This window comes from Theobroma umbraticum, unplaced genomic scaffold, assembly GCF_002168275.2.
Source record: "Theobroma umbraticum cultivar Fairchild unplaced genomic scaffold, ASM216827v3 scaffold_146.0, whole genome shotgun sequence".
NCBI classification, from domain to species: Eukaryota; Viridiplantae; Streptophyta; class Magnoliopsida; order Malvales; family Malvaceae; genus Theobroma; species Theobroma umbraticum.
The window spans coordinates 5,076,120-5,091,727 of NW_018397265.1; the positions used below are offsets into that span (position 1 = coordinate 5,076,120).

The 15,608-nt window shown below is 29.9% G+C and overlaps 2 protein-coding genes across 2 annotated transcripts; both read left to right on the forward strand.

Annotated features, from left to right (window-relative positions):
- Positions 1 to 781: 781 nt before the first annotated feature.
- On the forward strand, positions 782 to 6,761 carry RABA6B (Rab GTPase-like A1I protein). The gene is made up of 3 exons (XM_021436568.1): positions 782 to 913; positions 993 to 1,771; positions 6,299 to 6,761. Exons 2-3 carry the CDS (start codon positions 1,554 to 1,556, stop codon positions 6,732 to 6,734), a joined length of 654 nt encoding a protein of 217 aa, XP_021292243.1. The 5' UTR covers positions 782 to 913; positions 993 to 1,553; the 3' UTR covers positions 6,735 to 6,761.
- Positions 6,762 to 14,044: 7,283 nt separating this feature from the next.
- Positions 14,045 to 15,302, forward strand: LOC149526806 (uncharacterized). The gene is given in 2 exon segments (XM_089784612.1): positions 14,045 to 14,050; positions 14,529 to 15,302. Coding segments are annotated over 2 exon segments (732 nt in total). The 3' UTR covers positions 15,255 to 15,302.
- The last annotated feature ends 306 nt before the right edge of the window (positions 15,303 to 15,608 follow it).

A 15,608-nucleotide genomic window follows, 5' to 3' on the forward strand; every position in this document is an offset into this window, starting at 1 on the left:
TTCATTTCCTGTAAATGAAAAAATAAATAACAAAAAATAAGCATAATAACTAAATTAATTTTTAAATTATTTAACAAATTTTTATTTTTTATTACGTTTAATCAAGTATTTATAATTTTATTTTAAGTCAAATAGATTTTTTATTTTTTATATTAACGACACGTAATATAAAAATAATAAGTGATATTTTGATTGATAACAATTATTATTGTTAATTATAAAAATTTAATTTATTTTAAAATAAAAAATATAAAAATTTAATTAAATATAATAAAAAAATAAAAATTAATTTAAATATATGTAAATAATATAAGAGGTTTTTAACGCATGTTGTCTTAAAAAAACTGACAATCATTGTTTTCCAATTTTTCTCTATGTTCATTCATTTTGTCTTTTTTTTTTTTTCCTTTTTGGTCAAAATATTTTGCTTTCCTTGTCAATGAATTAAATAAAGAGCAATGACCTAGTTAGAGCTGCCCATGGCTATCTCTTTATTTGACTTTTGCAGGCTTCTAGTTTTAATCAGTCCCGTGAATGTCTATGCATTTGAGCCTACATTGCCCATTCCATTATAATAGATTTACCCTTTCCTATGTTCCTTTCTTAGTTCACATTTGTTTATTATTTTTAATTTTTTACATAAAAATAAAAAAAATAAAACTATTAATCAAATGAAACCTTAATTTTTTCTTTATTTTACCAAACCATATACAAATATCTTTAACTATTTTTTCTTTTATATATAGAAAGGTTATTGTCATATCTTTATTCTCCATGCAATCTAATCCGGACCCAAAATTTTGAAGAAAATTAAAATTAAGGGTCCCATCATGTTTATATCGTACAACTCACCCATCAATTAATGAACATAATAATTGCTTAAGAACAAAGGAAGTTCTTCTAACCAAAGAAGGTATGAATTTAGGTTTTTTTGTTGATTTATTTGCTATTTGATTTTTTTTAAAATTTATTTTGTTTTATTTTCTTTATAGAATTGAGGACAGCTTTGGGTTGGTGTCACCGAATGAGCTTCCATCATCACCATCCAATACCTTAAAATTGAAGCTGGAAATTGGAAAATGGCAAAGATCGAAAGAAAGAAAGGAAAATATGGAATGATTAAGCATCATTTCTTTAACAAATTTTTTGGAATATAGAATTAGCCTCCTGATACAATAACCATGAGCCACAAAGAGGGACATTAAGGCCCAATAATTAATGAGATCAATTTCTTTGGGAAAATTGATTACCACTATGGAAAGAGGGAAGGCTTCCTTGGTTTATATTGTTAATGATAATCAAGGAACAGCCAATCATATGTCTTTTGTTTTCTATGTTTTCACATGTAAACACTCAATACCCTCCAAAGCAAATACCAGACAAAGTAATAGACGTACTTGATTTGTAGCCATATGCATCGACTAGGCATTTCTTAATTAGTTGTTCTCAAACATCTTGGCTTCTTGAGTTTCTTTTCTGCATCCTTTGCTTTGTGCTTTCTTTTAGAGCTTTTTTCTTGATCTTTTCTCTTGTGATCGACCTCTGCTGATTGCATGGCTGATTCATATGATGAAGAGTGTGATTACCTGTTTAAGGCTGTTCTGATTGGCGATTCTGCGGTCGGGAAATCAAATCTCCTCTCCAGGTTTGCAACAGATGAATTTCGATTGGATTCCAAGCCAACTATAGGAGTCGAATTCGCTTACCGGAATGTTAAGATTGGTGACAAAATCATCAAGGCTCAAATTTGGGACACCGCCGGCCAAGAAAGGTAAAGCCCTCTCATCTTCTTTAACAATACCATCTTTACTATTCCCCCACCATAATCATCTTGAAATCCTTTGAATCCTTGCTGAAGCTATGAATCCGTAAGATCAGCTAGTTAGCTAATATAAATATGAGATGACCCTTTTTGATGGATTAAGCACAAGTTTTAAAGGAAGAATACTACTTATTGAACTTTGTCAATTATTATTGTATTAAGCCTATGATCATAAGCTTGTTTAAGAAGATGAATGTTGATTGATTGATTGAACTCACTGAAATTCAGCCAAAGCAGGACCTGTCTAAACTCTCTGACTCAGTTAAACCAACTCCCTAACTTTTTCTTTACTTAGGGAAAAATCTAAATGAGAATTCTTTCAGACCTTCCGTTTCATGTAGATCATGAACTTATGAGTTAACTTTAGACAAATCACATGAACATCTTTCCAGCAACCTGATGAACAGTAAGTATCAATAACTGTAGCAGGGTTTTGATCTTAACAGGGGGAAAGGAAAATAAAGGCATTGTTTATAGATAGTGGAAGTAAGCATTTTTCAATGCTGGTGGGACCCAAAATTATGTAGGAGAATTATCTCTAATTTAATCCAAATCAGTTAAACTGAATGAAAATTCTATATCCAGTGGCGAATTCTGGAAAAGGGTCGATGAGTTTTTGGCCTAAATCCAAACTTGCTGTCAGCTACGAAACTCGCTTCTGAGTTGTTCTGCCATTGATCTTGTGAGTCACCAAGTTGAAAGCCTGCTTTCATCTAACCAGCAAAGTTAATGATGAATGAGAAACTTTTGTGGTTGCATCCAATTGGCAAAATGGGCCATTTCTTTTTGGTTGTTGCAAGGTCATACACATTTTTTTCCCCTTTGGCAAGCTTTCCTAACCCATTCCAAATGAGATTTAACCCCACTACAACCCTACTTTTGAGGACTTTAAAATCAAGATTTGACATTTTTCGTTGTTGTTAGGAGGGTGGTTGGTATTTGGTAATACTTCTCTAAGTCAAATAGCCATTGACTGAGGAGTTTGTTTAGAGTAAGTAGACATAGTAATAGTTCATGTTTTTGTGTCTTAATTATGTTACATAAATACAGAGTATTAACAATTACATTAATGTTAAGATCTAAGTATATATATAGATATGTTTATTAAATGTGTTATATGACACAACATGACATGATTAACATATTTAATAAATACGTCAAATTACATTTTATATGACATGAGAAGATTTAAATTTTGTTCTTTTTTTCTGTTTGTAACACATATAACTTCATTATAAAAATTTAAACCTAATAATCTTAAAATAATTATGACAAAATAATAATATTTTATCAAGCATGTTGAAAATCTCCAAATAAATCCGTCAATATCAACATAAACATAATACTTAATAGAAATCAGTGTCAACATCAACATTAGAGAATCATAATAAAACTCAAATTATATCCATAATCCAAATAAGATCGAAGAAGAAACTTTGATTTTTTTTTTTGATTTTGGAGGTCATTTTTTGAAAATCAAGAAAATAGGGTTTTCTTAGGTAGTTTTCTTATTACCCTTACAAAATTAAGAAAATACCTCTAAAATTAATTGTTCAAAATAATTTTAAGAAGATTAAAATAATCTTTTAAGTACTTATATTAAACGAGTTCATAAACTAATTATATAGGTCAAATTATACAAGTCAACACGGTAACTTGATTTAGTAAATGGGTCTTAAATTGGTTAAGCAAGTTTAACCATCAAATCATATAATTGTTTTATCTTAAACATGTTGACACAATCTAACCGGCTTAACTGCATATCATTTGAATATTGTGTTAACAAGTTGTATCCAAAATAGTTTGGTTTAAAGTCAATTTTTATTGGTAATTTGTCTTAGTGCTATTTAGTGAGAGAGAAATAATCTTTGAATTTTTAGAGCAACCAATTAGCCCATTTTTTTTGACAAAAAAAAAAAACTCTTGGTTAGGAAACATTCTTGAAGTGTAAGATAATTTTTGTACTTTGTTAAGGAAATGATTTTGGGTTTAATCTTTTTCGATAGCCTGTCTTGGTGTTATCCAATCTTGAATTTTTTTGAGCAATCAATCAACCCAATTTTTACTTTATAAAAAAAAACTCTTGGTTAGGAAACATTCTTGGATCAATGGCATTTACAAGACTTTTTTGTACTTTATCATGTTCATGAAAAGAGACTCTAGAAATGGTTACCATTTGATTTATAGGTAAATAATAATATTTATGGCAAACAATTGTATATTTTAATAATGATACATATAGGCCTTTTTTTATTATTATTATAACTTGAAATAGATGAGGAATATAATGTTGTACTTTAGTAATTTTATTTATAGTAAAAAAAGTCACTAACTATAAGTCATTATACTTATTTATTTATCTCCTGAAGTGTTTGAATCCAAATAAAAAGAATAGTCCAACATAGAATTGTCAAAGTTGAACCGAACAGAAAAAAATCTGTGAAACTCAATTCAATGTGATAAAAAGTTAACAACTCAAACTTGACCTAATCCGATTTGATAAAAAACCAACAACTTGAACTCAAACCGTTCGAAAATCTAATCCGAAGTGAAACAAAATTAAATTTGAGTGTAATTTTATATTTTAAAATATTAATTTTATAAAAAATAGTGGATACAACGCAAACTATTAGTCTTCTAATATTTAATGACTTTAAATTATCTCTTAAAATTTCTTTGCTTTACTGTTAAATTTTTTATGATTATCTTTCTTAATTATGAGTAAAAGAAGTACAAAAAGTTCTATTATTATAATTAAATTCATTTTCTTCAATTATGATTAATATATAAAGTTTGTTTTTTAATTTTTCTTCTTTTTTTTCACTCTTATGAAATAATAAAATAAATAATTAGAATAGATGATAACAAAATTTAAAGGAAAAATTAATTCCTAAACTAGAAAATTAATTGACAATAATTCAATAAAATTAGTTGTGCACCTATTTTTAAACATTTATTTTATTTCACCTTAAATTGATATATTAGATACTTATAGAAGATAATGACTTCAAATACAATTGGAAGAGCCCTAGATTAGAAAATGTTTTTTCATGTCACATGGAAATTTTTTTTTTACATATCATTTAAATTTCATATAATAACTCTTAATTTTTAAAATTAGGTGAAGAGAGAAATAAACATTATATATATTAAAATTTTCAAATAGTTATTTAGTTTTTATCTCTCAAAAAAATTCTAATATTTGAGAACTAATTAACAGCCCTTTTGGATTTATGGTTGGATTTGTACATTGTAAGCCATAATCATAATTAAGGTGAATCACCACTAGTAATCAAAGCAATGAAAATATCAATCAATAAAAAATTATTAATATTTTTTTAACCAAGATGTTAATTTTTTTATATAAAATAATTTAAAAATAGTAAGTGACTTAATTCACTTTTTTTCATTTTATATGATTTAATTATTTTTGAAAAATGATATCAAAAATTAAAGGCATTATGTTCAAATAAGTCCCTAAACTATTCAAGAATATTTCATGTCAAATAAACCCTTATTTTATATCTACATAGAATTGACATGGTATTGATGTGGAGGGAGAAAAATGTCACATGGTCATGTTATCGTGTCAAATTTGCATGTCATATCATCATCAATTATGATATATTAGCTTGTCATATCATTATCAATTATAATATTTTAGTATTTCAAATTAACGTCACGTGATATAAAATAACAAATAGCATTTTGATTAAATCAATCATTAGTTATAAGTATTTGTTTGACTCGAAATAAAAGTATAAAGGTTTATTTTCAAAATAGCAATATAAAGGCTTGATTGAACGCAATAAAAATATAAAGGTTTATTTAAATTTTCGTAAATAGTTTAGGGGCTTATTTATATATTATAGCAAAATTAAAATTTGAGACATGTTAGAAGTTGAAAATGTAATATTATATAGCTTAATTATGATTGATAAAAGCTATCTTGATTTGTTACTTGGACCCAAAATACTAACAAAACCATGAACTCACCAACCAACTATCCAAATTCAACTCACCATTACCAACTTAATCTCCCAAAACTGAGAATTGTATAGATTAATTGCCATTTGTGAAATGTCAACAATGGGAATCACTAGCTACATGTACTTGAGTAAGATCATATATTTATTAAACTTAAGTTTACATATGTGTGGAGTAATAGCAAATTTTTCTTAAAAAAATTTCTTGATTTTAAATAAACATCTAAAGATAGAGGTCAAATAAATAAAGTTTTCATTAATTATTATAATGATAATAATGAATAATTAATACATAACTTCCCAAAAGAAATCATCTTTATATTTGTATTATAAATTTGGCTATTGGCTTCTTCTTCTATGAAATATGGTCACTAATAAACATAATATAAGAGTATTACCTAGAATAAAATCATTCATTTCATATATTATCACAAGGATTATTCTTCAGTATTTTACTTATATACTTACATAAATGCCATTTTGGTGATAGGTTTAGAGCCATTACAAGTTCATACTATCGTGGAGCATTGGGGGCATTGTTAGTGTATGACATAAGCAGGAGAACAACGTTCAGAAATGTGAAGAAATGGATGCATGAGCTAAGAGAATTCGGTAACTTGGATATGGTGGTGGTTCTTGTTGGGAATAAATCAGATTTGGGTGATCAGCGTAGGGAAGTAAGTGAGGAAGAAGGGAGAAACCTAGCAGAGATGGAAGGTTTGTTTTTCATGGAAACCTCTGCATTGGAAAATGTGAATGTAGAGGAAGCATTTTTAAGAATGATCACCAAAATCCATGAAATCACAAGCCAAAAATGTTTAGAAGCTAAAACAAATGAAACAACACTTCATGGTGGAAAACAAATACTCACTATTAATGATGAGGTGACTGCCACTAAACAGTCAAATAATTGTTGTTACAAGTGAATTTTTATATTTCTTTTTACTCCAAAATTTTCCTTCATTTTGGGTCATATTAGTTTGTAATTCCTTCAACAAATCGCTTTTTTATTTTAGCATTTCTCTACTGTTATGAAAGAAATATAACTTTAAAGAACAATTATGAAAGAAAGTATTTAGAGGGAGTAAGAAATATTAGTTACCCACATAATATCATGGTCCTTATATCACCCACTCTCTACTAACCTTTTATTAACTACTTTGACATGTCCACTTTCTTTATTTTGGTTACGGTTTTGATTGGAAGACGACATATATATATATATATATATATATAAATCATATACGGGTCCCTAAGCTCAATGCTATTTAAATACAAGCTATCTAAATGAGATTGCTAGAGTTTAGAAGTGCCTTTATATAGAGAGAAGCTCATTCTTGTGATATCAATAGCTGGAGGTTAGTATCCAATTTCACATTTCAATTTTTTTGTATGTTAATTTTGTTAATGTGTATATGTGTAGGCATTTATGATGTCTTTTAGTTAGTATCAGAGTCGTTTCAACTTTTGTCTTAATGTGTTTGAGTTTTTGTTTTTGTGTGCAAAAATGGCTTAAAGTTCTGTTTTATAAACTTGAAATTGTGTAGTCAAATTTTTAATAAAATGATGTTGGAAAGCTAAAGGAAATTGAACTATGAGAAAAAATGGCTTTTGAAACGTTGAAAATGGGGTCTTAGAGACCAAGATATGATCGAGTTTATGAAATAGGTTCAAATTGGAATTAGGCAAACCCATTTGGAGGTAGAAGACGATAAATAAAAAATACAAAAAAAAAACCTAAACTACTTTATTTCTTTTAACAAGTGTCAGTTAAAATTCTACCACGCAAGTATACGTATCGAATAGATAGTTATTAGCAAGTAGAGTATCGATCCCGCAGGGAATTGATCTAAAAGTTTACTAAGTATTAAATATTGCAAATTAATCTTATCACAACACAATATCAAAATATATCAAATCAAACTAAGTTATAGCAGAATTAAATTAAGAAAAATCAAAATAATAATACTCAAATAAATATCAAATCAAACAAGCCTAGGATTACAAATCCCTCCACACTTCATCTAAATCTTACCTCTCTTCCTTAACTTATCTCAATGGTTTGAATTGCTAACCTAGAGTCCTAAATTATTTATAAGGGTCCCCAACTCATCTTATAAAATATCTATTTTAACCAAAACACTATATCCCTATGTGAATTGAAATTAAAACAAACTCATTAAGTTCAGGCTCTAATTGGCTACATATGGCCTATAGGTATATCCCTATCCTTACGCAAATCAATTAATATGATCATATGCTATCCCAATTTTAGTCTACACTAAACTCCATTTCCCAAGTTTGTTTAGGTTCTAGATCAATTTAATTGGTGGCCATGCAATTAAAAGCATTAAGAACAAATTGGAATAAACAATTCAAATCCCATTGAAAATAAGCAAGAAAGTGATTAAAAATCTAGATTACATGTGAGTTCAATTGCAATCCTAGAAAAATAAATTAGTTCATAATATCTAATAAAGACAATATCCAAAGAATTTAGCCATGAATCCAAGTCAAAGAAAATAAGAAAAAAAACACAAAGGTAGAGAGAAAACTAATAGTTAGAGATGTATGATCTTGATTCTCTCTCCAATTCTCTTGTTCCTTGCTTTGTTCTTGGCTCCAAATCTCCAGAATAGTTTCTTGCTGCTCCTTTGCTGCCTCTCTTGCTGCCTCAAAAATCTCTGAAAAAGTCTCCTTAAATAGGCTCCAAATAACCTAATTTGTGAAATTTCGTTAATGTCCTTGTTTTTTTTAGGAAAGTCACGCAGCGCTGCGGCGCTACTTCTCCAGCGCTGCAGCGCTGAGCTCTCTGGAATTTTGTATGTGTGCTTCCTTTCATCAACGCTGCAGCCTTGTTCTCCCAGCGCTGTGGCAGTCTATCAACTTCAAACATGAGTTTCACCCTGATATGTTAAGAACTGGGTAAAGTAGTAAACATAAAAGTTTTATCCCTGTCTCTTAACTTTCCAATGGATTAAAAATCACATCAATTGACTTCTGGATTGAAAGATTTGCTCCAAATACTGCATCTTGTTCAGTCTTTAACATCCTGCGCAGTGGTCCGAATTGACAAATATTTTGACCATGATCCAATCATAACTGGGCCAATTGGTGAACATGAAAATTGTTTCCCTTCTTCTTATAATTTGATTGGTCAAAGAATCACCTCATTTGGAGTTTTTTTAGAAAGAGATATGGTTAAAATATTGAAACATATACGAATGAGCTATCACCATACTTGCACTGATTTTCATCAAATGAGTTTTTTCATCAATTTCCTACAAAAGCCATAGGAGAAATTAGCAATAACTACTCTTAAATTAATTTAAAATAAAATAACCTAAAATTTAACTAAAATAACTTAAATTAATCACTTAACAAATAATCAAACTTAAACTAAAAAAAACACCTATAATGCTAAAATTCGAACATAAAATCTCAAAGATCTAGCTACTTAAGCTCCCAAAATGAGTCAAAATAACTCTATATAATAGAGTTCCACACCCCAAACTTAAGATTTTGCTAGTCCTCGAGCAAAACATAAAACAACATGCAATAACGTAAACATGAAAACATTTAATTAGACTTCAATTGCACCATTTCATTAATTACTTTTAATATCCTCAATAGTTAATCCATATTCATAACTCTAGGCAACACATAAATATTATTCAAGTTCATGTCTCAATTCAAATGCAAACTCATCATTAAGTTAAATTCCGTGTGTGTGTGTCATCTCTTCACTTAGAATATTGTACAATCTGGATAAATTTATATTCATGCAAAATTCAAATATAAATAACTCCATAAGTTTGCTTTTCATCCCTCTCTCCACTAATGTAGGCTAACACTATATTAAAGATCAATAGGACTTTAATTAGCTTGTAATGTATGGCTAAGGTTAAGGTTGGATATGGATAATGATAGCTCAAATCACCCTAAGCACATAGTCAATCTGGATGCCATTCAGAGCTTTATTTTCCTTCACTTAGTATACCCCTTCTCCATCAAAGTTTTTCTTTTGTTCAACACTTCATTCTTTCTTTCCCTTTTTCTTTTTCTCAATTTCATACCCCCAAACTTATTTCTTTTATTGGGCAATGAGATGAGTACAATCATATTTTTGAACTTTTCATCGTTTTTTTTTTTTGACTACCTCTTTCACTATGTGGCTCATAACACATTCTAAATTGACTTATGCACTTAGGAATGAGGGATGCAAGAATTGTTGCAAATATTATTATAAGGGTCTAGGCTAAAAATTAAGTGTTCAAACAAAGAAAAGATGTCATTAGGCTTAAAGGGGGAAACTGAGGATAATTTATGTAAAGGAAGGCTACAAAAGGCTCAATCGGTCCAACAATGGCCTAAATCATTCCTTAACTAAGTATAGCCTAGGATTTCGCCTCGAGAGAGAATCAAAACATTCTAGAACTAATATATAATTCAAAAATTTGCATTCACATAAACCTTTTCTAAATATATACAATAAATCTAAGAAAAAGACATAGTGCTCAAAATGTAGAAATTTCAACCTAATGGCAAAGCTTAGCATGAGAATTTACATAACACTCAAACAATATTCACGTGTTTTGAAGAATCAAGATAGGAATATAACTGATTTCTCATCATTGGATAGGTAAATTAAATGAAGCTGGCACAAGTAAATCTAGTTGAAAAAATAATGAAAATAAATTAACCTAAACTATCACAAAAAACTAATAATAATAAAACCTTCCCCCAAACTTAAATTGCACATGTCCTCAATGGAAAAGTTAAAAGAATAAGAAAAGAAACTTCCCTATCAATGGTGGTAGTTCCTTGAAGCTCTAATCTTCTTTCTCCTCATCTTCATGCTTTCCAAATCTGCATACACAGCAAAACAAGCTAGGGAGAGATTAAAACTACTTATTTAAATAGAAAAAACAAGAACTACTACTAAAATAACATTTAAACTTAGAAAAAAAATATCTTGGGTTGCCTCCCAAGAAGCGCTTCTTTATAGTCACTAGCTTGACTTTGGTTGAGGTCTTCATTCACCCTTTAAGGAGGTTGGAGTTTGCATGGAAAAAGCTTGAGGTGTGAAAGTAGTCTCCTCTTAAGATGAGGTTGTAGTGGCTTTAACTCAAGATTTGGTGCTTGCTCAACCCAAGATGGTGGAATAGGCTGACTTTTACCTAACTTCTCAAATTCAGTTCTTCTTGGATAATGCACTTTTGGTGTAGCCTTCAAGACATGTGTAACATTTGTGAGTTCTTCATTCTGGTCCTTTGTTGTTGCCACTTGAACCAAACAGCTTCAAGGATTTCTTTGGATTTTCCATATCAATAGCCACTTTAGGTAATTAGCAGCTGTATCTAGGAAAGGAATAGGAAGCACATATGGCTTGACTTGTGGTGGTGTAATACTTCCTCCTCTTGCTTAATTTTTTCATCTCGAACTTGATTGGTGGAAGTGTTACCTTGATCTACTTTATCTTCATCATCTACCACATTCTTGCCATTTATCTCATCAAGATGCTTACCATATTCTTCTTTTCTAGGATTAGGCTCAATGTCCTTTGGTAAAATTTCTTGAGGCCTATTGTTGATGTAATTAACAAGTTGGCCTAATTGAGTCTCAAGATTTTGGATTGATTCTGCTCGACTTTGAATGATGGCATCATTCTTTGTCATGAACTGTATCAGCATATCCTCCAAAGTTAGCTTCTTCTCAAGTATAGGGGCTCTAACTTGTGACTGGAAATCATGCTGAAAAATAGATTGTGATGAATAGTAGATCCTGATCATACTCCCATGAAAATTTGGGTGATTCCACCATGAGTTGTAATTGTTGGAGTATGAATTGTTTTGCTGCCCATTGAAGCTTCCATCGGAATTGCATTGATTCAGAATAGGTTGGACAACAATCACTCGAATGCCTATCTCCACAAAGCTCGCATGCCACAAAAGGACTTTGAAAAACATTAATACCCCAAGTATCAATTTTTTGAGACAAAGCATCAACTTCAGTGGCCAAAGCACTGATAGCCAATTCATAATCACTAGCAACCCTCATAGGCACAAATTGTTCAGATGTCCACCGATAGTTACAATAATTCATCACCTCAACCAAAAGTACCTAAAAATAAAATAAAAAAAATTTGAATTAAGACTAATTTGCTTGGTATTAGTATTAGTATAAATTCTAGAAACAATTCCCCGCAACGGCGCCAAAAACTTGTCAGTTAAAATTCTACCACGCAAGTATACGTATCGAATAGATAGTATTACAAGTAGAGTATCGATCCCGCAGGGAATTGATCTAAAAGTTTACTAAGTACTAAAATTATTGCAAATTAATCTTATCCAAACAATATCAAAATAATATCAAATCAAACTAAGTTATAGCAGAATTAAATTAAGAAAAATCAAAATAATAAATACTCAAATAAATATCAAATCAAACAAGCCTAGGATTACAATATCCCTCACACTTCATCTAAATCTTACCTCTCTCTTAACTTATCTCAATGGTTTGAATTGTTAACCTAGAGTCCTAAATTTTATAAGGGTCTCCCAACTCATCTTATAAAAAATATCTATTTTAACCAAAACACTATATCCCTATGTGAATTGAAATTAAAACAAACTCATTAAGTTCAGGCTCTAATTTGGCTACATATGCCTATAGGTATATCCCTATCCTATACGCAAATCAATTAATATGATCATATGCTATCCCAATTTTAGTCTACACTAAACTCCCTTTCCCAAGTTTGTTTAGGTTTCTAGATCAATTTAATTGGTGGCCATGCAATTAAAAGCATTAAGAACAAATTGGAATAAACAATTCAAACTCCATTGAAAATAAGCAAGAAAGTGTTAAAAATCTAGATTACATGTGAGTTCAATTGCAATCCTAGAAAAATAAATTAGTTCATAATATCTAATAAAGACAATATCCAAAGAAATTTAGCCATGAATCCAAGTCAAAGAAAATAAAAAAAAAACACAAAGGTAAGAGAGAAAACTAATAGTTAGAGATGTATGATCTTGATTCTCTCTCCAATTCTCTTGTTTCCTTGCTTTGTTCTTGGCTCTAAATCTCCAGAATAGTTTCTTGCTGCCTCCTTTGCTGCCTCTCTTGCTGCCTCAAAAATCTCTGAAAAAGTCTCCTTAAATAGCTCCAAATAACCTAATTTGTGAAATTTCGTTAATGTCCTTTTTTTTTTAGGAGTCACGCAGCGCTGCGGCGCTACTTCTCCAGCGCTGCAGCGCTGAGCTCTCTGGAATTTGTATGTGTGCTTCCTTTCATCAACGCTGCAGCCTTGTTCTCCCAGCGCTGTAGGCAGTCTATCAACTTCAATGAGTTTCACCCTGATATGTTAAGAACTGGGTAAAGTAGTAAAACATAAAAGTTTATCCCTGTCTCTTAACTTTCCAATGGATTAAAAATCACATCAATTGGACTTCTGGATTGAAAGATTTCTCCAAATACTGCATCTTGTTCAGTCTTTACATCCTGCTGCAGTGGTCCGAATTGAACAAATATTTGACCATGATCCAATCATAACTGGGCCAATTGGTGAACATAAAATTGTTTCCCTTCTTTCTATTTTGATTGGTCAAAGAATCACCTCATTTGGAGTTTTTTTAGAAAGAGATATGGTCAAAAATATGAAACATATACGAATGAAGCTATCACCATACTTGCACTGATTTTCATCAAATGAGTCTTTTTTCATCAATTTCCTACAAAAGCCATAAGAGAAATTAGCAATAACTACTCTTAAAGTAATTTAAAATAAAATAACCTAAAATTTAACTAAAATAACTTAAATTAATCACTAACAAAAATATCAACTTAAACTAAAAAAAACACCTATAATGCTAAAATTCGAACATAAAATCTCAAAGATCTAGCTACTTAAGCCTCCCAAAATGAGTCAAAATAACTCTATATAATAGAGTTATCAACAAGTTTTGGGCAGCATGGCTGTTTCTTTTAAAGAAGTTTTAGACATGGGCTTACTTCTTTTCTTTCAATAAGTTTTGGGTATGGGCCTCCATACATTGGTAAAAAACTAGGTCATAAATGTTTTAACCAACTTATAACAAAGTCTAGCAATCATTCTTTTGGGACATACATATGTGTCTTAACCCAAACCATAAAGGCCAATAAAAAAAATGCTATTTTGAAACATAATTTTTTTTCTTGGCAATTTTTGTTACTTGATTTTATGCATAAATTAATGAATGTATGTATTTTTATTATCTACTTATATATGTGGATACGTGCATGTTACTTAATTATTTTATGCATAAAATTGGATGTCATGTGATCAATATAATTTTAATTAATTAAAGATTAGCCACAACATCTTTGATTCTGCTAAATTGTATAATAATTATCCTTGGATTATATATAGAAAATGACATCAATTGTGATTAATCATATTTAAATATGATAAATTTTATCCCATAGGATTTTTTTATTATATTTATATGATTAATTAGGATAAAATAACAAATTATTTTTCTTAATATACCTACAAGAATTAAGAAAAGGTATATAATTTGATAGTTTCATCATGAAGTTTGTATATGTATCTGTTAAATAAAACTTGTCTTACAGGCAGTTTTTATTTGTTATTTGGTTCATATTTTTTAAGCATGATTTACATGTTTTACATTGGTAAAATATGACATATTTATTTACCTCAATTTCTGTGACAGGCATGTATATATATATTTTTATTTTATACAATTATACAACTTGTGAATTTTTCTAATATCAAATGTGATTTTTCTAACTTAAATGGTGATAACTATAAAATATGGAATGAGAAAATTCGTCTCTAATTAAGGTGGATGGACATTAATAATGCTATTAAGAAGGATGAACCATCTACATCTACTGATACTAGCATTCAGGCTGAAATTGCTCTTTATGAATGATGGGAGAGATCCAATCGTCTTAGTATGATGTTTATAAAGATAAAAATTTTTGCTAGTTTACGTGGTTCAATGAGAGAGCATGACAATGTCAAGGAATTGCTGAAGATTATTGATGAACAATTTAAGTCTTCAGATAAGGCCCTACCAAGCACGTTAATGATAAAGTTATCATCAATGAAGCTTACCAATGTTGAAAATGTGCGTGAGCACATCATTTAGATAAAGGACATTTTAGTTCAACTCAAATCTCTTGAAGTTGAGATGTCTAAATTTTTCCTTATGCACTTCATTCTAAATTCTCTTCCACATCAATATAGAGCTTTCAAAATATCTTACAACACACATAAGGATAAATGGTCAATTAATAAACTTTTGACCATATATGTTCAAGAGGAAAGCAAGCTGATTATGGAGTATGGCAAAAGTGCACATATGGCGACACAGAGAAAGAACAAATGGCAAGCCAAACAAAAGGGAAAGGGTAAAATACCCCGTCTAAATTGACGTCAAGAAGGAATCCAAGTGTTTCTTCTATAAAAAGAAAGGGCACATGAAGAAAGATTGTGTCAAATTTAAGGTTGAGCTTGAGAAGAAAGGTAATCCAACCTCACTTGTTTGTTATGAAGCTAATATGGTTGATGTTTGTCATAACACTTGGCGGATTGATTCTGGTTCTACAATCCCTATTTTGAATACCTTGTAGGGCTTTTTAAACCAAAGGAGGCCAATGGGCAATGGGCAGTGCATCTATTCAGGAAACAAGATGTGTTCACGTGTGAAGGCAATTGGAATATACAAATTGATTTTAGATTTGGTTTTGTTTTAAATTTGGAAAGAACATTTTATATTCCAAGTTTC

Coding starts and splice junctions, on each gene's coding strand:
- RABA6B (XM_021436568.1), top strand. CDS start 1,554: ATGGCTGATTCATATGATGAAGAGTGTGATTACCTGTTTAAGGCTGTT. Junction 1,772..6,298: donor GACACCGCCGGCCAAGAAAG/GTAAAGCCCTCT, acceptor TTTTGGTGATAG/GTTTAGAGCCATTACAAGTT.